Raw genomic sequence first — 24,330 nt, forward strand, 5'->3', positions numbered from 1 at the left:
GGCACATTATTCCATGCAGTATTTGTGGTGTTATCACAACTTACTTTGCTTTTCTCTAGGTGGATATTCATTTCCCATGAGTGTTGATTGTTTTGGATTATTCTGAAGTCAACTCCTTTGAGCATTGTTAATCTGTGTGTCTTTGAGTGTTTCAGTACAAGTGTAGAGGTTTGCATGTGTCATTTCTGATTCCAGGAGCATGGGTATTTAGAATTTTGATGGGAAATTCTCTGGTCTCTATCCTGTGCACACAAAAACACTGCATGTTGAGTGGTGTCTACCACATGTGGGAGTACCATTTCTCCTCCATCACTCACACCTGACGTAATAGTTATGTATCATTTTAACTTGTATATCCCTGGTAAACAGTAAAGGTGAGTAGATGTTCATGTTTATCTTATGTACTCTCCTGAAGAATTAAATAGTGAAAATTTAAAATGTTTCCCAAAAATGCTAGGAATAGATTCAAAGTTACCTAAAAATAAACTTCTGAAAGTTAATCTCTTTCCTGTATCTGTTTAAGGATGTATGTGTGCACAAAGCATTAGAGTGAGCTTGGAAAACTTGAAGCATACAAAGAGCAAGAATCCAGTCCCTACAGTCAGTAAGAAAAAAAGATCCCTGAAGAAAATGATAGGCAGATAGTCAGTGGGTGTGAGTGTGTGTACATGATCTATTCTGGGGGTAATTTCTAAAGTTAGTTTGCCATCTCCAATGACTACACATATAAAAGCCCCCAGAAAGGCCTTCTGTATTAAAGGACAGATGATGCCTCCTCCTAGACCTCCAAAACAGGCATTGCCAACTGTCTTATTGTTAGTCCTGCTTGTTCTTTGAAGATTTCTACTGGAGTTCTGCCTGTGATGCTGAGATCAGCCACCCGCTGATGCTTCTGTTCCATTCTCAGTGGTTCTGTTCAGTGGTACCCATGCTGTCTGCTTACTTTCCATACACTTTTTTTTTTTTTTCTTCATGAGTTCCTACTCAGTATCAGCCTCTATATTCTCTGGTTTGGATTGTGATAGCGGTGTATCAGTTCATGTACTTAAAGTCCCATGGCCTGCCCAGAGTCCTTACCTCTAGAAAGTGTACTGTACTGTTCAGATGCCAGAAGTAAAACAGACTTCCACCTTTCAACAAACTGAACAGTGTACTTGCGAAGAGTTGCTTTGAGTTTTCCTTGCCAGTGTCCTGTACATCCATATTAATATTTCTGCACCGATTTAGTAGATTTCTATTCATTGTCATTGCTACTTTCATCTATTAGATCACTGTGTTTACTGCTTGATTATTTCCTCTTCAAAGTGAAAAATGTCTCCTTATATAGATCTAACAGAAAGTATTTACTGTAGCACAAATAATAAAAACCCAGAGACAGAAACTTGAGTTAAAGCTGAAGATCAGAAAGCAACCAAGCAACTCGAGAGTTCTCCCCTCTACCAATGCTCAGATGGGGTGGTGCTGTCCTCAGAGTGCACTGCCTCCTCCCAACTTACATTGCTCGCTAGTGCTTGGACTAAAGGTTTTGGGATCCCAAGTGCTGGGATCAAAGATATGAGCTCCATTTCTCTTTTAGACAAGGGTGGCCTTGAACTTAGAGATACATCTGCCTCTGTCTCCCGAGGCCTGGGATTAAAGGTGGACACAATCACTGCCTGGCCTCTATGGCGGTGGCTAGCTTTGCACTCTGGTCTTCAAGCAAGCTTTATTAGTTATATCATAAACAAAATATCACACAATTTACTTGATAAAATCATTTTTGATGATGTTTAGATAGATGATACCTTGGGAAGAGATCGGGTACTGATAGGTCACACAGCTCCTGCAAACTGAATTAAGCCTTCCATCAATGAAAGTTACCATGCTTTCACCAAAAATGACCATTTGGAAGAGAGAACAGTGTGTAGTGAGTGTGTAACAGGACCACTCTCCATAGCCCCTGCTTTAAATTCGCCAGTCATAAAAGGGAAGCATGCACTAGCTTGGTGTTTGATCTTTACCACATATATTGGACGTCACAATCAATCGCTTTCAGGACTTTCTTTGAAATAACATAAAGGTTCCTATGTGCCAAATTTCATAAGGATCACATGATAAGGTCAAGAAACACAAATTCCAAGGCAGAATTTATATGCCCAGTTCACATATGACAGTAATACTATATAACCATATGTTGAATATAATATACTGTATGTAAATGCTATTCTTGAAAGCAAGCCAATCAGTAAAGCCTAAAATAAATAATGCTTTAATAGCACATTTCAGATAGGCTGGAAATGGGATAGATGGGCTCTATGGCAAGAACATCTCTATAAACAATGGCATTCAAAGGACATTAAAACTGAATAAAGCAATAGTGAAACCGAAGAATAACCCATTTTTAAAGCCTATTATGTTGTATGCCAACATACAGCAGTCATTTTATTTAAAGAGCTATCTAAATAAAAAACTATAGATTTCCAAGCCTTTAAAAGCAAGTTCTTTGGCATTACTAGTATCCGAAGTGTCTTCTCAAAGGACATGCAGTGCTAAACAGAAACAATTGAAATGCATAATATAGAATGGAAAATGTCCCAATGGAAAGAGTCTGAAGCTGTAGTCATAATTAGAACTAGTGAAAGGCTGACAAACTTTATCATCACGGGAAAAAGGGTTTTGGGAAGGCTACCGGCAACAACTTCAAAAGCCTAGCCATAAAATGTGGTTGTGATGTCAGGGAAACTCTGAAACAGATCAAATTAATTCCTGAGCAGTCCTAGCTACTCACTGCATCTCAGCCCCTGAGCAGTCCTAGCCACTCACTGCATCTCAGCCCCTGAGCAGTCCTAGCCACTGCACTATGGAACAGATAGGAGCCTCATTTTTAAGTTGACAAGCTTGCCATTTTTTTCCCTTTGTCTCCAGCTTGTGTGTAAAGTAGGATCCAATCGTCAGCATTCAGTCTTTACCTTCATACCAACACTGTGACTTAAAATTTCAAATTATTTTGGTGTATTTCCAGTGTTATTATCCCCTCTCTATATTTAGTTATCTTGTTGCACGCGCACGCACACACACACACACACACACACACACACACCATATGCTTGCAAATGAAGGAAATAATGAAGTTTGCATAAATGATGCTTTGGTCTTATTTATCCGCCCAGACTCATACACCAAATGGAGGTGCTTGTGTTTTGATGAGTGTTTTTCACTTTACTTTTTGTCTCTTAGATCCTGGGAAGACTCTGCCAGAAGCCCTTGACTATAACACTGTGTGGCTGCAGACAGTGCCTGGAGAAACAGACTGTAAAAGCGGGATTCCACCTTCCCTTTTCACGCTACAAATTAAGGACTTCCTTAATGGGCCAGGTATGGAAGTCATACGCAAGCATACTTTCCTTCTGTGTGAAGATGCACACATGCATTTCAGGTCTGTCAGTAATTTTGACTCTCTTACCTGACACAGAACAGTTGGCTTGTTTTCCAGAAGTGTCCTCTCCTTAGCCTACCCACCCTGAAGATCCAAAAGCAAATATGAATTTGAGGGAGCAGCTGTGCCCTTACTTGACAGGAGGTTGCTACCCAGCAAGGCATGGTTGCCTGGAAACTGAAACCTTATATTTTATTGTTGCTTTTTCTCTTAGTCATAATTAAGAGAAATTGATCTTAATAACTCCTGTCTCTTACTGTGCTCCTAAAGGAATTGACATAATTTTATGCTCTTTGGTTTTCTTACTGCATGTGAAGAAAATAATCTGGATTATGGATGAGTTTCACGCTTCCATATATAAGGGAGCTTGCCTAGATGAGCACACTCATTTCAGATGGATAAAGAAGAGTTTTCAAATACAGTAAATACTTGGTTTTACATAGATAGCTTAATATCAAAACTGCACATATGTCTAAAGAGCCAAGGGATAGCTACTGCTTCTCTTCCCATTCCATGAATAAGGAGGCTAAGACCAAAATATGAAGAAAATTACCTGAAATCACGGAGATAGATTAGCTGTTCACACAGTAAGTTTCTGTGACTCTGAGGAGTTGCTTTTCATGTGGACGATGCTGATGAGCATGGCTAGGTCAGAGCTCCCTCCTGTCTCCTCCTCTTACAGACTTCCTTTTACCCTCATTCTCCCATCCTGTTCTCACCTCTTGATGGAATCTTCACTATTTGCTTACTTAAACTGACTGTATTTGGTTTCATGTTTGTTAGACTTAAAAGGCTTCAGAATGTATGAGTATTCAAAGGAATGTTGGTTTCTTCGTTAGAAATTTAAAACAGGTACATTAGATTGTCCCAGAATCATCAGTAACAAGTAAAAGGGGGAGTTCTGAAAAGAGATGCTGTCCCTGTGTGGACTATGATGGATGTGTATGCTTTGGCCTGTCAGTCATTTCTGCATAATGATAGCTAAAGAAGGCGGCCAGTCTTGCCTAGCGGTGGTAGCGCTCACCTTTAACCCAAGCATTTAGGAGGCAGAGACAGGTAGATCCCTGAGGTTGAGACCAGTAGGGTAGACCACTCATCTACAGAGTGAGTTCCAGGACAGCCAGGGCTACACAGAGAACCCCTTGGGGGGAGGGTGTCCTGCTGCCTGAGTTACCTGAGACTGTCTGTGCTGGTCTTCACTGCCCCGGTTCTGCAGCCTGTGTCTCCGATGCTAGTGAGAAGAACTGATTCTATTCATAGTGATATACAAATGTGATTTTAAGAAATGACGGCAAAGGGGTGAGATAGCAGGTGGGCTGGAGGAGTGTGGATCCTACTTCCTAGTGAACGAGAATCACTAAACATTATTGAATCCAAACACAATCAATTGTAGGGGGAAATAACAATTTCTATTCCACTAAGGAAAGGGAGAACATCTGTCATTGGACCTGCAATGCATAGTTCCTTCCTCCATCAGCTGCAGGGTATCCCATCTACAAGGCTAGTCTCCTATAAGACTGCAAAGTATCCTGGCTACAGGACTGGTCTCCTATAAGACTTCAAGGTATCCCAGCAACTGACATGTTTAGAACAGAGTGGAGCTGCTGGAGGAGAAATGGGAATTTGGGGTTGCTTCTTTTCATTTAGGCTCAGGTTTCCTTTTAGACAGTGGAATGTGCCTTTCTCTGCCCTGCCAACCAGCTCCCAAATAACAACATGGAGACTTGTTATGAAAGCTCGGCCTTAGCTTAGACTTGTCCAGCTAGCTCCTATAACTTAAATTAATCTACATATTTTTTTTTTATCACTCTACCACATGGCATTGCCTTTCTTTCATCTTGCACCTCCTGTTCCCTATCTCTGGGCTTCGAGGATGCACCTAGATTCTCTTTCTCTTCCTTTCTCTACCCGGAAATCCCACCTATACCTCCTGCCTGTTTATTGGCCATTTAGCTTTTTATTACACCAATCCCAGCAAATACATCTTCACACCGTGTACAAATATCCACAACAAGAAGGTCTTTCAGTTTGGATAGGAAGTTAATCTTACAATTCAGATTATTGATTTGGTTTGACAGATGGGATTATTGAGTCAATGGTAGATTGTGCACCATATTTGCAAGACAGCCAGATACCTTTATTTGAAGAGAAATGCCAGTGTATGAGTGTATAGTTACATGTTCATAATTCTAACATTTTATATGACAACATAGTAAAACATAAACATAGTAAATGGTTTTTAAAGCATTTATAATTGTGTTTTTCCTAAGATACTTTCAAAATACGGGAGTGGATACTCATCATTTCTGATTTTATAGTTAAATAATAATGATAATGTATTTGGAAATTGATTATTTTGTTTTGGGGGGGGTTTGTTTGTTTTTTTGTTTGTTTGTTGGAGACAGGGTTGTTTTTTTTTGTTGTTTTTTTTTTTTTTTGTAGCTTTGGAGCCTGTCCTGGAAGTTCCTTTATAGACCATGCTGGCCTCGAACTCATAGAGGTCCTCCTGCCTCTGCCTCCCGAATACTAGGATTAAAGGCGTGCACTACCATTGCCCAGCCAAGCTTTTAAGATATTGAATTGATGTAATTATTCTCTAACTATATTTCTTGTTTGAATTTGTACCTGATGCATCTCTGCAATTGCTGTTTTAGTGTATGTGTTGCTGAAGTCTATTTCTACTACACTCTATATGAAGCGGGTGCTATTAGTCTAGACATTGTACTATTTGTTGCAAAGTGTTTTTGTTATGTTTTGTTTTTACATTTATTTGTGTGCCTGTGTGTAGAACACTGTCTGATGATGCAACACACACACACACACACACACACACACACACACACACACACACACGGACACACTGTCACCTGATAAACATACCGGGGTTGGTTTTGGTCTTAGTGGCGGAACTCAAGTTGTCAAAGTTGGTAGTAAGTGCCTTTGCTATCCCTTAGGTCATTTTGCTAGCCTGGGGAGATTGTATGTGCCTGACTAAAATTCCTTTTAGACTTGTGTGTAAGCACATATTTTTTTTCCCACCGTAAGTGATAGTTTTCAAAAGGCACCAATCACTGCTGAGCCAAGTTAGACATTTGTGCTAGAGGGGAGCATGGCTCAAACACAGAGCAGGCATTACAGTGCTTACCTTTTTGTGAAAACCTTGAGCATGGTTTACATTCTCCAAATCCTAAGATAGTTTTATCAAAACTGCATTTATTTGTTTGTTTATCTTGTATTAAGGGAATATTGCTTGGAATAGTATGTCAGCCCTGTGACATGCCTTCTAAAACACTAGCCTAACGACTGAACTGCTTTAAAACTTACTGAGACAGAATCTTTCTTGCAGAAAACAATATCAGTTCAGCACATTGTAGGTAGAATCCAAAGAGCTGTTCCGTTTGTCCACTGTTTGTCAGCTCGTCCTGTTAGATTTTAGAGTTCACAAAAGCTGTAGCAAATGTAGGATTGACTAAAAAGGAAAAACAGGACACATTAAAAAATCTTTCCACACATAAAAAACATATTGTGTTGTACATATTAGCAACTCAATAAAAATTACAGGGTTTTGTTTTATTTTTTGTTTGTTTTGCTGCTGTTAAGTAATGAACTTCTGAGAGGACTGTTGTTTGTGCCTTAGGTAACAACTGCAGTTCACAATGTTCTCCACAACTACTACTTCTGAAACATCAAAAATAACAGAGTATAGCAAACAGTGCTTTTAATTTTATTGGCAAAATCACTGTTAGCATTAAAATCTTTTTGTTGTTAGTTTTTGGAATCTGTGTGCTCATCAGTCATTACCAAAGACTGTCTTTCTGCTACATCTCTAAACTGAGTGTTTTTATTTCCTTTTCGCTTGTTCTCTAGGTTGGGTTATAGTAAAAATAAAAACAAGAGTCCTGAAATGTAAAGGGAAAACTGTTCCCTCAAAGGACATGAATGTAGTTGCTCTTGGATTTAGCATTTGAGATCCATTTTTGAGGCTTGGTTTCTCTCAACAAGGTGGCACAAACACTGTCTTTTGGGGTGTAAGTTGGTAAAAATGACCCTGAGTTGTCGAGTATTTATTTAGCATGTGTGTTGGGGTGGGGTGGGGAGTGCTGTTCTTTAAATAGTACTTGAGGCAGCTGACAGCTCTAACCCCCACATCTCAAGCTCCTCTGAAGCCCTCCAGGCCCCAGCTCCTTCCTCAGAGGCAAGCAGTGCCCATTAGCAAGGTCAGTGGCTTGGAGAAACCCACAAAGCAGCCGCTACCACAAACTCTGGAACGGTGTTTCCAGCAGGTGAGAGATTAGTTGGAACAAATTGGAACCATTGCAGTTCAGCTATCCTGGTTCCTTTCAACCTGTTTTTAAAATGTCGTCATTTTAACACACAATGTAAGCCCCGAGGAACAGTCCACAGCAGGTTAATTCAAATCGTATGATGTGTCACTGCCCTCAACTGACACGAGCTCTATTCCATGTGTGAAGCCATAATAAATCCATTCCCAGCCGAGGAAAATTCCCGGTGAGGAGGTGAACTAATCCAGGCCTCACACTGGTATGCTCACCCCTGTAATTGAAAGCAGGGACACCTGTTCCCTGAACAGTTAGCCTGCACAGAGGAGAAGTTTGTGTTAGATCAGGTCCTTCTCATATTGAAAAGCCACGCAGAGTCCTTGCAAGCTCAAATTCAGCTGCGCAGTGCTCACCGTGACATCATGCACAACTGTAGGAGTGTGCTCACTGGAGCCCAGTTGAGAGTTTCGTTAACCATGGCCATTCTTCTCGTCAAAAGAGTTTTTTTTTTTTTTTTTTTTTAATTTAATCAGGGCTGACACGTGAGCAGAACGGGTGAGGACACAGCCTTTTCTAATTAACTCGAGGTCATTTGTAAAGACATGTGGCTCCCTGCTATTTTTTTTTCCACTGATCTTTTGCAGAAAAATTTCTGAACCACTGTCACTTTAGCCATGAAGTGACATTTAAATGACAACAAAGAACAAAAGTGTCAAAGTAGGATATCGTTCCTGAGTCATTTCTGGTTTATAATGAAATAATAACTAGCATACCTCATTCATCATATTATTGAAGTAATTAGATTATATCAAACATGGGTTTGAAAGCAGTTGCCTTTCTTTCAGTCTGTTGTGCATTGTGTCATAGTAGAAACTGCTGAGGCCAGGCTTAGATTGTGTATTAGAAAGGCTGTGTAAGAAGTTCATTAATTTCCCCATCTAGCTTTCACTTTCTCTCATTCCATTTTAGCTTTAGATTGGTTTCATCTCTCTCTCTGTCTCTCACTCACTCTATCTCTCACATCATATATAATATAATTATATATAATCTGATTTCCTTTACGTGACATCCCGACCATAATGTCCCCTCCTCTACTCATCCCAGCTCCCTCCCTATGACCCCCAGATCCACTGCTCCTCTGTTTCCCTTCAGAAAAGAGCAGGCCTCCCAGGGACATCAACCAAACACGGCATTACAAAATATAATAAGAAGGCTGGACTAGGCAACCCACTAGGGGGAGAAGAGTCCCAAGAGCAGGTGAAAAAGTCAGAGATGTCCCTGCTTCCACTGTTAAAGAGTCCCATAAGAACACTTGTTGGGGTGTTCAATGTAGCATGGTTGGTTGAAGAAAGAAGGCACTCCAAGATGAAATTTTAAGGCCCCTCTGATGGACTGAACCCCGAACAGCCATATAAAGACATATTTATAGATTGTTATATGAAGTATTTTGTCATACCAAGGTTCCTATTCTAATTTGCATTCTTGCTTAGGGAGAGCATCACATGCCCCCATGACTCTAGTCCTTTATGAGGTGTCATTTGCAACACAATAATATAAGAGCCTCAGGGGTGCTGAAGCATCTTGTGACCAAAGTCATGGGATGGCTGCAATGCCCCTGCAGTAAAACAATCACTGTTTTCCACAAGGATTCTTCAAGTTCAGAGTACGTCTAGAAAACAGCTGTTCATGCTAATATCTACCCCAGATACAATGACTCTGCTAAATTCCTACAACAAACATTAAGCTACACAACCATAACAAATATGCATTGGGCCTTGCACAAACTATTACAGGCTCTGTGATTGCCTCAAGTCTCCATGAGCCCCTATGAGCCCTGCTTAGTAGATTCTTGGGCTGTGTTCTGATGTCCTTGACCCTTCTGGCTCCTACAATCTTTCTTCTTCCCCTTCTGCAGGCTTCCTTGAGGTCCGCCTGGTGTTTGACTGTGGGTCTCTGCATCTGGTTCCATCAGTTGCTGGGTGAAGCCTCTCTGATGACAATTGGGCTAAACACAAATCTATGAGTATAGGAGAATATCATTAGGAATCGTTTCATTGACTTTTTTTTCCAGTCGTGTCTGGTTCTATCCTAGATCTCAGGGCTGTCCGGTCTCTGGCTGCTGGTCCTCCAGGCAATGTCAGATGTGGGCTCCCTTTTATGTATGGCATGTGCTCAAGTTGCACCTCTCATTGGTTGGCCATGCTCTCAAGTTCTGTGCCACCACTGACTGCCCCAGTATGTCTTGCAGGCAGGACAAATGGGAGGTCCAAGGTTTTGTGGCTGGGTTGGTGTACTGGTCTTCTATTGGAAGCCTTACCTGGTTACAGAAGATGGCCGGTTCAGGCTCCATATCCCCTTATTACGGGACTCTTCCCTAGGGTCACCCATAGATTTGAGGGAGTTCCAATGCTCTGTTTCCACATCGTCCCCCAAGAGTCCCCCACTTCCTTTCATCTCCCCAGCACCCCCCACAACCTGTTCTCTCCCATTCTCATCCCAACCCACCCCAAGTCCACTTGGAAACCCTATTCAATTTTCCCTTCCCAGGGAGATCCATGTGTCCCCCTTGGAGCCCTTGTCTTTCTTACTTAGCCTCTCTGGGTCTATGGATAATAGCATTATTATCCTTTCTAGACTAACAACCAAAAGCTATGATCCTATTTCTAATCTGTATCCTGTGGTTTTACTGGTTATAATGATTTTAGTTGGTGCTTTTAAATTTTTCCTAACCATCCTCAACTATTTTACTTTTGTAGGCTTAATTGATTTGAATTAACATGTAGACTTGTTCTGTAAAGTAATGAAACAGCCTGGCCCCTAGGTTCAGTGAGTGCCACACCATTCAGATAGATTTTTATACGGATGTATTTTAAGGTTTAAATCCCATGCACATGTGTGTATGTGCTTGTGTATAAATGTGTGTGTGTGTAAACGCGTGTGTTTGTGTTTAAATATTTGCGTATTATGTTTATCTTTTCCTGGTGGAATTCTGCTCTTGGGTTCTGCCATTACTGAATGAATCCATTACTCAGTGGGAGTTAATTCAGTGTTGTTTTAAACATTATTGATGAGGGTGTATGCATCAGATATCTGAAGAAAAGCCAGATATGGTGTGATTCACTACTATCATCCTGCCACTGAGAGGTCAAGGGTCATCTTCAGCTATATAATAAGTTCCATGTGTCAAAGGAGGTGACTGAAGAAATTCTTTATAAAGACAAACGCCTGATGTTAGCGTCATTCGTGTATTCCTTGTGTGCACATGCACTGCCACACGGGGTACAGGTAGAAGTCTCTTCTCTTTTTCCACTGTGTTGGTACCAGGGACCTAGGTGAGATCCTCATTTGTGGCAGAAACTCCATCTTCATCCACTGAGCCATCTTTAGGGGGCCGGCGTGTTAATGATGTAATTTTTAAGGGCAGGAAGAGTCCAAGTGAAAAGGAAAATAGACCTGAAGTCTCATTAATTAATTTTTCTTGATTACACCCTGGTACTTACTTGACAAGGCCCTTCCTCTGGTCACTGGAGTCCTGGCTCTGGTTTGATCCCATTTCTTGCCACTGTAGTTCTTACATGTACATCTAAGAAACATAAACCAGTTAATAAAACCCTAAGAACATTAATACTTCAATTCCTGACTTATGGGTTCAGCATAGTATCATGGTTTATTTCCCCGTGGTTTATTTGAATGAGCAGCAAATGTGACAGACAGGCGACCTCAAAGCAGGAAAGGTTTGTGTAGTTTCACCCTGAACTTTTCAACTGTAATTCATAGTTTTGAGAGAAATACCAAAACTGGATGATACTTAGGTTTTTCCATGTGTTTGATACAGTGCCTCACTATGTAGCCCTGCTGACTGGAGCTCACTATGTATACTAGGTTGACCTTGAAATCACAGAGATCTGCCTGCCTCTGCCTCCCAAGTGCTGGTTTTAATGGTGTAAACCACTGTATCTACCAAAATGATGAATTTTAACAAGAGACATTTCTTTTTGAAAATTGTATATGTGTATCCTGTTCATATCTCTTTCCTATTACTGCCCCCCAACATACCTTCTTTCTAACTTTTTTTTTTTTAAATAGCTCACTAAGTCTAATTAGTACTAACCATATTGCATGGGCTTGGGGTCATCCACAGGGGCATGGGAAACCTACCCGTGTCTCCCCCAAAAGAAAAGTGACTCTCTGAGAAACTGTCAACTGCTACTCACTCTTAGCATTGGGAGTCTTTCCTATTCCGTGCTGGAATTTTCACTGTCTTGATGATGCAGAGATCCTGTACAGGTAACCACAGTGAGTTTCTGTTTGTATCAGCCATGTCTAGAGGCCAGTATTTCCCAGTGCCCCTCCCCATGCTCTCACTGCTACACTCTCTCCACCCCTTCTTTCTTAATGTCCCTGAGGCTGGGGGGCGGGGGGCTGCATCTCTGGCCAAGCACTCACAGTGGCTTGAACAGCAATCTCTCTATGCAATAACTACTACCCTCTTCAGTAAAAAGCTTCTGTAACCAAGTGGAGAGCAGCACAAATCTATAGATATAAATAAGTATTTACTAGGGAGTTTGGTTGCATGGCCATTTAGCAAAACAGTACAGATGACTTCTCCTTTAGGGCCTATGACTTCCCTAGGCATGGGTTTTCCCCCATGTCTGTAGTACCATGAATGAGTTCCCTCCTGTAGGGCAGGCCTCAAATTCAATCGAGAGCATTTATTGCTCCCATGAACAGTCTTTTGACTTCTATACCAGGGGCACATCTTGCTTATACAACAGGTCAGTGTTGCAGTCTGTAGAGTCCAGTCTAGGAGAGATTACTGAAGCCTTTTCTCCTCCAGCTTCCCAGTGGCTCTGCCTCTCCTTCCCCACTGCCCTCAGTACTCACCCCTGCCCTCTTTGCCCCTCCCTCCCTTCCTTTGCATTTCCTAATGTAAATTGTGTGCTTGTTTTCTGTTTGATTCCTCTTTGCATAAGTGAGACCATCCTAGGATGTTTGATGCTTTAGGAAGAGCTCTTGTATGATGTTTGCAGTCACTGGTCCTCAAAGCCTAAATTCTTGAGAGGCTGCAAATAACAGTTTCCTGGTCCTTGCACTTCTCTCTGATAGATTGTTTTAGCTGTCATGGTGCTATGAAGAGAAAGAGTCCCTCACCGACTCTCTGGTTACTCTGATATCTGTCATCAAAAAAAGCAGAGTAAATGCTTCATTTGTTCTCCTTATTTACCCATTTCAAAAGACAGTTGGTTTTTTATCTTGTCCCGATGATGGCCATTTTGTTGGTATTATAATTTTAAACTTGTTCTTCTTAATGATGTTCAAATTGTCACAGCATTTGACAGTCAGAGCCTCTCCTGAAGGTTTGAACCCTTTGCTCACTCCCTTGGGAACTCCTGCTTTCTGTTCTTTTCCTCACGTTCAGTCTGAAGCTCTTCCCTCTCCCCTCCACCCAGTTGTAGTCTGTATTGTCTTTCCTCTGGCCATCATGTCTTTCCCTGTGCATCCACTCTGATCTCAGTGACTGCTCCTTTCACAGGCAGCTTGATGATACAAATCTCACCAAACTGTAAGCTTACCTCAAGACGATGTTTGGTCCCCTCCAGGTCTACCCATTGTCTCTAAAGATGAAATATGTCACTGCTGAGAACAAGATAAACAAAAGACATAGACACCACAGAAGCTGCCAAGGTCATTGAAACATGTGATCTGTTCAGCCCCTTTTTTTAGTTTCTTTCTTGTGACAGTGACAGCATAGCTGACACTAAGGACTTCAGGAAGGAGAGGTTCATCTTGGCTCATGAGTAGGGCATGTGGTCTGTCTGGCAGGGCATCAGGAGCAGCTCCTGCCCATGGTGATGGCGGCGATGGAGGCTGCCTGCTCACATCCCAGTGAGTCAGGAAGCAGAAGAAAGGGCTGCTGGAGTCAGCTGACTTTCTCATCCCCCTTCTTATCCAGGGCACACCCCCAGACAATGGGAAGGTGCTGCTCACAGTCAGGACAATTCTCCACACACACTCCTCTCCAGCCTCAGTCCCTCCTTCCCAGAAACACCCTCGTGGAATCTCCCACGGATTGGCTATCAAAGCTAACAATCACACTTCCCTGAGGAGAGGCGCTTACTAGATGAGTCTAGTCCACTACATTCATGTTAGGAAACCAATGCAGTCGCCTTCTAATCATAACTTCTATGTTGTGCTTTGGGGTAGGACAAGGAAGCAGGTAACAAGACAGTGCCTGATTATGAAAGTAGACAGCTAAATAAATAATTTCCCTAGTAGTCATGGTGCCAGATTATAATGAACAAACCAAAGAGGACTGCTGGCTGATTGGTTTCAAGGTGGCCAGTCTGTGGCAGCAGCATGTAGGACAGAGCATGCCCGGTTCCTCTCACTGTACTGCCACTGACTGATGCCCTCAGGTCTGCCACTACTGAAGACACTCATGTCACACCTTCAGTGAATACACACTGACTGCACTGTCTCAGCAGCATTTCATTCTAGGTTCCTAGCTCTCATCCTCTGACAACACAGGCTCCATTGTCCACTGTCATCAGGAATATATTTATTTGAACAATGTCACAAAAATCAGAATTTGAATTACTGAGTGACAAAAAAAAAATGTATATGACCCAGTAATGAGAGGAAAGTGCATTATAGCTGAGTAATAAAAAGGTTTTATTAAATTACGCAGGAAGCCAGGCTAGATGGTGATTTGTTAGTCCTGTGTTCTACACTCACCTCCCTAATGTAGGGCTGGGAGCACTGCTGTCCCTGTCTGTGCAGCCACCTACGTGTGTACTTTCCTACTAAGCTTTACTTGTCTAAAATAAAATGGTATCCTTTACAAATAAAATTCCAAAGGAAGAAACACTTAACAGAGAAGGTTCCCTTCGTAGATGTTAAGATTTGAGTATAACAAGCCATATTGAACCCATTGGGGTTTGGGTAAGAGATTTCATAATACATCATAAATGTAAGTAATATGATGACTAATGGGTCAAGTCAAGTTGGAACACTTTAAATGAGGAAATAGCTGGGACCGTTTTCAGGAAACTTTTCCAGTTGGTGTTTGGTCCCCCACAAGGTGTGTATTACCATAAACTTTGGAGAATCACCCGGGGTTAACTCCAATCTGTTTTCATTACTGCAATGTGATTCTTTCCTGCTCACTGCTAAGTCATCTTGCAGAGCGATGGAAGCATGAAATGACTGCCATTTATTTGCATTGGTCTAATCTCCTTTTAGCTCAATAGTCCATCCGTCACTCTGCTTCCTGGTAGCCATTCCGAACGTTTGGAAGGGTAATTAGGGTCCAATAATTGACAGCCGTGGGTTTATTTGGTAACTTAAAGATACAAAATATGTTCCAGGCTTGGTGAGAAACTTGATCTGGCAGACAAGATGACTCAGCTGGGACATTCTATTACTGTATTTTCCTAAAATCTAAACCTTGAAAATAGTCCATTTATTACAGCTCAGTAGGGATTATGAAAAAAAATTCTAAACTCTCACGTCCAAGAATCTGATAATAATTGGGGGAAAGCCCACACTAACAGTCTGTGCTGTTCCAGCGATGTTTATGGTTCTTATGCAGCATTACTGTGTGTAATCCCCCACTGTATCTCCATTGAAAACATTTCTGAGTGTGTTTCTTTCATGTTTTTGGGTTTTGTTTGTGTGTGTGTGTGTGTGTGTGTGTGTGTGTGTGTGTGTGTGTGTGTGTGTGTATGAGAGAGAGAGAGAGATGCAGTGACTATATTTTATCACTTTGAATAGCAAAAGTGGATAATCCGATTTTTATCTTTATTTTTCTGTTTAACATAGCAACATAGCACACTTTTTCTTAAAATTTTCCCATTTCTAAAAATATTCTCCTTGTCATTTATGGAATTGAAAATATTCATCATGAAGGCACTAGTTTTCCGCACACACACACGTGCATGCACCTGGCTAACTTAAGGATGAGAAAGTCTACTGACACTTGGCAGTGAAACTATCAGCACAAATTTATTGAGTGAGCAGACATGACAGTTGCGACTTCAGTGGAAGAATTCAGACGTGCTGCTGAATTCCATGTTGGTTTATGGCCCTGCACACCTGGTGTGTGGTTCCAGGTTCTTGGAGAAGCTGATCATCGGGGAGGAATACTGCCTTGTAAAATGGTACCCCTCACCTCACCATGCTTTTCCTCTTTCCGCCTACCTGAACATGGAGGTTTCCGGTCCCACAGGTGTCCAGCTCCAAATAAACAGAGACGTATTAATTATTAAACTGTCCCATGGCTCAGGCTTCTTATTGGCTAGCCCTCTCTTAATTATTAACCCATTTGTATTAATCTAAGTATCTCCACATGGTCTTATCTTACCAGAGAAGGGCCGGGACCCTTTCTCGGCTACGTGGTTTCTTCTCTGGTGACTTCCCTCTCTTTTCTCTACTCAACATTCTTCTCATCTGGTAGTCCTGCCTATACTTCCTGCCTGGCTACTGGCCAATCAGTGTTTTATTCATCAACCAATAAGAAACATATATATAGAAGAACATCCCCCATCATCTACTTGTCCAACTTGCCCAAAGGCGGCTTCCCCAGTAACATTGTCTACATGTGCAGTGTACATTAACATGGTTTTCTTGTAGCAGATGGCTCTACAGTCTCCCCGTGAGGAGCAGGGGCAAGGGATGCTGGTGGCTGAAAAGCATCTTGCACAGACACTGCACTGCTTATAAGCATATATTTTTTAAATGAATGGTTTTAGTGTTTCTTCTTGTAAAGCTAGCATTACATTTATCTTGTGCCATGTATAGCCCTCTAGAATTTCAAGCTTCCTAAGAACTTTCGTCAGTTGCTGTTCAATGACTAAGAGGATTTACTGATGACACCAAATTTGTCATCATCCAGATGTTGAAGGGCTCTGGGCATCTTCCCATTTGCACCTTTAGGAATGAGGTTGTGGGCACACATAGTCATGCCCAGCTTTTTATGATAAGTTTCAGTATGTAACAGTCATGTCATGTGTAGATAACCCTTGCTGTCTTTTTCCCTTTAGTCTGTATACCTTTTATTTCTCTCCCCTTGTTTTGCCTATGATTTCAGTATGATGCTATGAGTAATGAGATGGCATCCCTCCCTAGTTCCTGATCTCATGGAGAAACCATTTCATCTTTCATAATAATGGTGCTAGCTCTAGACATGTTGTCTATGACATTTATCAGTGAAATATTACTCTCGGTTGATACCTTGCTTAGGAGTTCTTATAGTCAGTAAATATTGGCCTTCATAGTACTTTTTTCTTCATCAATTCATCTTTTTTCTCTCTAAGCTATTAATGATGTTACAGTAGCTAATCCAGTCTTCCAGTTCCTGAATAAACTGTACTTGTTTGTACACTTTTAAAAATGTCTTATTACATATTGTGTGTGTGAGTGTATGAGCACGTGCATGTGTTGCATGTGGAGGTCAGAGGATAACATGCAGGACTCAGGTTTGGCAGGAGATGCCTTCACCCTCTGAGCCATCACACTGGCCTGTGGTGGTAGGTTTTGGTGTGTCTGTGGCTGAGAGATGTTGGTGTGAGTTTCTTACACTATCATAGGTTTTGACATCAGGAATGGTGGCTTCATAGAGTCACTTCAGAAGTGGCCTCTCCTTCTGTTTTCTGGAGCACAGAAAAGGAAGGGAAGGAGCACCCAAAGCCCCTCTGGGACAAGCACATTCTGTTCTTCCAGGCGTGTTTAATAACTTTGCTAAGGGGAAAGGGGTGGAAAAGCTAAAGCCGACTTTCCTGAACCTAGAAACTTCATTAGGACCTGGATATGTTACATGTGGGTAAACAGCCATATGGAATCTATATTTTTATCAATACAAATTACAACAAATGTGAATTTAGTCTCTCATGCACTGCCGTTGTGCCCAGGTAGGTTCAACTGGTTTTCTGCCTAAATGAGTGTGTCATTTGGGATCAGTAATGTGGACACTTCCTAAAGAGACGCTGCTTCTAAAGCATTCCAGTTGTCCCTTGTGCTGTAGAATGGATGTCCCCAAGTCCCGATTAGCTCTTGTCCAACTGTAGGACGCACATGTTTCTTCCCATCTTTTTCATACTTCACATCTCTGGCTTTCCATTTATCTCCATGTGCCCTTTCAAAGGCACATATGATTGCATCAGTCACACTGGACTGGATAATCTCCTTATCTAACCTGGGACCTTGGACATAGCCATAGTCTCTCTTTGCAGTAGAGCATTACTATATTCGGTAGCCTGGGGATGGGAATCTTGGGAGGGAGCTCATGATTAGGAAGTCTGCCTGCCACAGAACCAGATTAGCATGTTCTGGAATCTTCCAGTACAAAGAGACCAAACATGTGTTTCATGCTGTTTGAGGCTTGGTACAGTGTATGAGGATGTGTAGTTAGGATCTTCTTAACTGGCAGGACATATAGCTCCTTTAAAGACATATGTAGACATAGATACCCAAGGAAGAATACATTCTTCACCTTGTGGATGAACTTCTTTGTTTGACCACTAGAGATTGTACAGACACAGCAGAGATATGTTATACACACGAACAAATATCCATGGCCATGACAGTAAGGGTCAGAAGCGGATCCTATATACGTATCCTTTAAAGGTCAGACAATAGCTATAGCTTAAAGGGGAGGTTTTATTTTTTCTTCTGTAGTAAGGAGGTTGGCTTCTCATATCATAAATGAATAGGAGTCAGCAAAGTGTTGTAAGCAGAGGTAAATGTCATGATCTGTACATCCTGAGTCCTAAAACCCTGGCTATTGGAGGAGAAGGAATTATGAAAGTACAGACACATACAATAAAGCTGGGATTACACCACAACCTAGAATCCCAGCATGCTGGTTAGGTACAGTGCAGAGGGGACTGGTCAGCTCATCTCTTCGGGCAAGCAGTTTCAGCATGAAAACATCCTGGAGGAGAATACTACAGTTGCTAGTATTTGCATACACTGATCAGTTAAAAACACTCATTTGAACTCCTGGGCAGAGCCTTGTCATCCCTCTTCAGCCTGGCCCTTATGTGGAAACTACCTTGCTAATGTCCCATGGGTCTGTTTCTTAGAGTCCACAACATGGCCATGCCCATGTCTTCAATGCACATTAACTCTACTCATCCAGGTCTTCCTATGCTTCCTTTAGGTACACCTACTAGGATCACACCCAAAACAAATACTTAGGAAATTGCTCTGTGTCACTGGGTTAAAGAAAATGCCTATCCGGAGAAATCAGTCAGTAGGCTTTATAATAGATGCTGGAGAAGAGAAGATTGAAGTCAAGCAATGTTTGAGAAGTAAAACTGGCTGGGCGTATTTGTTATTTTGATTGAGGAAAGGTCAGAGTTCTGATCTGAGCCGTGCAATTGGCTGATGGTAGGAGAGCTGTTACCAGGCACGGGTGACGGCGTAGCAGAGCGGTGACAGCTAGTGAACTGTCCTGGAGGAGCTGACTGAGCCTTTGTCGGTTCAGTTAAAAGAACCAACAGGCTTTTAGATCGTTCATTTTCTTCTTTCGCCTTTTCCATTCTGTCTCAATACAAACAATGGCTTAGGTGCTCAGTACACTAAGACAGAAGACAGCCGGTTTCCCCATTAATCAGAATTCACTGAGCTGTCTATGATCAACACCTGGGCAAGTGTACAATAGCATCTAGCAAAATGTACTGGAATTTCTGGAAGAACTGATGAGATGCTCTGTCCTTAGCAACAGTGGTTATAAAAGGTGGCCTAGACATAACTGAAGATCTGAGTTTCAAAAGACAAGCTAGGCAAGGAGCCGGAGTTATAAATAATTCTTATCTGTGTTCCTGGGAACACAATGATAGCTGAGAGGTGGGAATCCATCTCATGGTGACAGTTGGCAATGCTCATATCTGCCTTTCATGGATATTATGCTACTCTGCACTCAGAGAAAAATAGAACCCTTCGGTCCAGGGCAACCTGCTGGATAAGTAGCTAAGTTGTTGCTATGGATACAGAATGAGTACTTTTAGGTTCAAGTCTCTTGATGTAAAGTGGGGCGGGGGAGCACACAGCTGACCAACTTTAGTTTTATTTGGTCTCACTATTGTAATCATCTGATTCACATTGTTATAAAAAGTCAGTGTTACTTGCTACGAGGCCACATAATCTGGAGGCGCATATAAAGGGTTGTGTAGACAGAGCAGGCAAATGTGTGGACCGTTTGAACTATCTGTTTTCCCCACAATATTTACCCTGTACTATCTGTAGAACCCCAAAGAATACCTGTTGGCAGCATATTTTATGGTTGACTCAGTATCCACAGTATACAGAGTGAAGTGGACCCCTACCTCATCCAAGACACAAAGATTAGTTCACAGAAGATCATAGACCTAAATGTAAGAGAGAAAATATAAACCTTGTAAAACAATTATGGGCATAAACTTTTGTGACCTGAGGTTAAACAATATAAGCAAAATAATGGACGTGTTGGGTCTCACAAAAATTAAAACATTCAGCATTGAAAAGCTGAAAGTACTGTGCTAAACATTGATCAAAATAAAAGTGAGAAGACAGTACACTTATTGGAATAAAATATTTACAAACCATGTATCTTATGATAGGGACTTTACTACCCTTCAAATTAAAAATAAAAACATTCCAGTTAAAAGTGAGCAGATTTGGGGGCTGGGGAGATTATCCAGAGGGGAAACCATTTATTGCACAAATATGGCGACCTGAATTCGGGTCCCCAGAGCTCCCACAAAGCCCTGTGGCACACGTCTGTAATCTGGTGCTCCTCCAGCACTAGGAGATGGAGGTCAGCACAGGACATTCTCTCTGAGCTGGAGGCCAGCTTGTTGTCTGCAGCAGCGATAAGACTGCCCAGAACAAGGTGAAAAACGGACAGAAGCCGGAACTTGTTCTCTGGTCTCTACTTGTGACACAGCATGCCTGCCCTTTGCATTCACATGTTCACCCCATCTCTCTCTCTCTCTCTCTCTCTCTCTCTCTCTCTCTCTCTCTCTCTCTCTCTCTCTCTCTTTCTCTCTCATTCACTCTCCTCTCCTCTCCCCCTCTCTCCCACACACACACACAATGAGCAGAGTTTAAATACATATTTTTAAGTATTTAAACAAAATGGACAAGAAGTATATGAGAAAGCATTCAACAACTTAGTCATTAGGGAAATCAAAGCCAAGCAAAACTAACATGGCTGTGGCTCAAAAGCATGTTGATTAAAAAAAAAAAAAAAAAAAAAAAAAAAGGAAACAAGGTACAAAGCATGCTGTATTTTATGGCTCTATTTATATGCAACTGGTAATGTGGGGCTAGGAGTGGAGGAAAAGTACTGAGTGACTGCTAAGTGGTCTGTCTGCCTCCCTGTGGTGATGGTATCGTTCTGAACTTTGAATCTGAATGTCAGCAAGGGTTTTAAATAATAATTCCTGGACTGGAAAAGATGATATGCACAGGTATACCCTCAGGACACTTGGATTAATCCCTTACTAGGTCAGGCAAAGTGAGATAGGATGGAAACAGAAATAATAAGGCCAGTTTGAAGACATCTGGCAAGTGACACGTGTGGTGATACTTCTGATTTACTAAAGCTCACCTGAGGATTCAGAAATCAAAGTCAGCTACAATCCATTGAAGCCAGGCACACATCTTTAATCCCAACAGCCAGAAGCTAGGAGGTGGTGGTACATACCTTTAATCCTAGGACTCAGGATTAAGAGGTAGACAGATCTCTGCAAGTCCAAGGCCACCCAGATCTACACAAGATTGATCCAGTCCTAAAGAGAAACAGTTCTCACAAAGATGATCTCAGCACTTGGGATCACACGCCTTTAATTCCAGCAGTAAAGGGGCTTATAAGACAGGAGCAAGGTGTCAGTATGAGGCATTCATTCTCAGCCATGCTGAAGAGAGGCTTCAGTCAGAGGCTGGGTGGAGAGCTCATGGATTATCCATCAGTCTGCAGTAGAATGAGAACTACTGCCCAGCTGCTTTACTTTTCTGATCTTCAGCTTGAAGCCTGAACCCCAGTATCTGTCTCTGGGTCTTTTATTTTTCATGGTACAGATACATGTACATTACACTATAGATTTGAAGAAATTACTGTCTACTTAACATTTATTGGAGTGATGCATGCACACCAGTGCTTATCAGCGTAGAATGTACAGTGAATCCCAGACTCTCCTCAGGTTATATAAAGGGGAAATGCACACTTGTACTTAAACTTGGCTAGGGAAGGGTAAGTGGGGGAATTTGGTTGGGAGATGATTTTGTCCTACACTGTCCTGGTCCTTTGAGGAGTTCTGTTTTTCCTGGGAGATCAACTGCCAGTTTCAGATAGGAACCAAACTGGGAAGCCAACTTCAGTTTGGCATAGAACCTAAGGGTAGAAGGACTTGTCCTTGTGTGGTAGGCCTTGTGTGAGTGGTCATCAGTTTAGGCCACTAAACAGTTCAATGGTAATGTCCATTTGGTGAAAACTACAGGAGGAGAGGTGGTAAGTAAAGACTGCAGTGTTAAATGTTTAATCAGAGAACTCCAATAAGTTTCTCACATTTTGTTGTTTGTTTGTTTGTTTGTTTATAGCTGACATCAACTTGGATGTATCAAAGCCTTTGAAAGCAAACTTGAGTTTCACCAAACTGGATCAGATAAATCACTTTTTAAAGAAGATAAAAAAGGCACACAGCTTTGCACATAGCAAAGAGCCCTCCGCCCCAGAAGACACTATCCTGAGTAAGGATGAGCCTCCCATCTCCATAGGTTACTGCGGGAAGCCCTCTAAGCCCAAAGTTCACTGTGATGGAGTGCAGAAGACTTCCCTTCAAGAAAACATGTGGAGGGCCATTTCCTGCTTTCAGAGAGTTTCTGTCCATACTACCCAGATTGTGGTCTCCGTGGAAACTGTCCCACATCCTCATAAGCCATGTGTGTTAGCATCAGTGTCAAACCTCGATGGAAGCCTTAGTGTCAAAGCAGCACAAAAAGTGCCTGGTAAGTGACAGAAAGGGGGGTGGGGAGGTGAGGGAGGACAGGAGAGGATGAGAAAGCAGTATAGTATATGGACATACGAAAATGTAACGTTTTACCAATTTGTGTTGTGTAGAAATAAGGTTTAGAGTTGCTAGATAATTGGGAATGTTTCTAGCTTGTGACCTTATTGCAGAGATGCAGGTTTGGTTTGGTTGATTGGATTGGGGCTGTTGTCTTTTTGTGTGGGTTGTTTGTTTGTTTAACAAATTCTGTGTGCCCTGGGTATTTCCAAGCCCTAAGTTGCCACATCCACCTCTTGAGGCACATTCTTGCAGCTGTCTTTGGAACTGTTTGCTCCTAACTTCCTTGTAGCTGAAGTGGCTGTGGTGGGACAACGCATGTCAGGCTTTTTGAAGCTTTAGAGCAGCTCTTTTCACAGTGCAGTCCGCGACACACACGGTCCGTAACACATAGTACAGTCTGTGACATAGAGTCTCTGACACAGTGTGGTCTGTGACACACACAGTCCGTGACACATAGTGTCATCTCTGCACGTCAGATCACCTGAGACCATGCTGGGAATGTACATGCTAGAGTCCAGCCCAGACTACTGAATTAGACTCTGGGCACAAAGCCCAATAATCTGTATTTTGTAAGCCTTGCAGGTGAGTCTAATGCAGTACTTTGCATCACTGGGAACAATTTATGTTAAAAAGAGGAACTGCCGTGATAGCAGCACTAAGTATGTTCACTAAGTGTCGAGCCAAAGCTCGAGTAAGCAAGAATGCCACTGACACTTATTGTGAGGGAGCAGCGCCTAGCCAGGGGACGCTGAGCCTCTAAGGCCAGCCCACCAAAGCCCTGCTGAAAACTAGCAGAGCAAGAAGCTAACTGGCCATGACATCGCCATTTTTCTCTTCTGCTACTGTGACTAAGTTGTTCTGTACTTTTCCACACTGAATCAGAAGGGGTGGGCACAAGGTATGTGAAGAGAAAAGTCAACAGGGCAGGAAATAACCATTGCAGTCACAGACACTGCTGCTGTGAACGGTGAGAGAGAGCCAAGCGCCACAAGTGTCACTATGAGGCAGACATCCCTCAGCCCTGTGAGAGAGCCATGTCCTTTGCCATTTGGGTGTGGGGGGGGGGGCAGCTGTGAACTGATAGTGTGTTAGGTATGCCAGTCTTTAAGCTATGTGCCTCTGAATGGCAACTGGAGACTACTTGTTTGTGATTTCGTTTTACAGAGCCAGTTTGAGCACAGTAGTTTAAGAGACTTTTTTTGTTTTAACTTTTATAGTTGAGTGGTAATAAATTTAAGCCAAAACATAGATGACTTCTTTCTTCCTCACAGAAGTATTTAGAACCAGCCCAGCTAGAAGTTCTTTTTTTCTTTGTTATGTTTAGAATTAGAAATGAAAACTGCAGGGCCTAGAGGACATGAAAGATTCTCAGACACTGGACACTACAGTGTCAAGTCCATTGTGCCCACCCTTGTCCCTTTCTGGGTGCTGTCTCTTAGTTATGGCAGGGAAGGTTAAGACCAAACAGAGGAAGAGTTTTAAACGCATGGTACTGAACTGTGTGTGTGAGCCTGATCTTTCCTCATCCCCTCTGAATTCATTTGCTGCTTGTATTTTCACTTTTCGAGGTGTCTATGCTTCATAA

At 42.0% G+C, this 24,330-nt stretch overlaps 1 protein-coding gene across 1 annotated transcript in view; it reads left to right on the top strand.

Moving 5' to 3' along the window:
- Window positions 1-24,330, top strand: part of Vps13b (vacuolar protein sorting 13 homolog B) — a 408,041-nt gene that overhangs the window by 258,208 nt on the left and 125,503 nt on the right. The window contains exons 35-36 of the mRNA XM_051202586.1: window positions 3,217-3,354; window positions 22,276-22,683. Of these exons, the coding sequence (XP_051058543.1) occupies window positions 3,217-3,354; window positions 22,276-22,683 (546 nt within the window). The remainder of the gene's footprint in view (window positions 1-3,216; window positions 3,355-22,275; window positions 22,684-24,330) is intronic.

This window comes from Phodopus roborovskii, unplaced genomic scaffold, assembly GCF_943737965.1.
Source record: "Phodopus roborovskii unplaced genomic scaffold, PHOROB, whole genome shotgun sequence".
Lineage (NCBI taxonomy): Eukaryota > Metazoa > Chordata > Mammalia > Rodentia > Cricetidae > Phodopus > Phodopus roborovskii.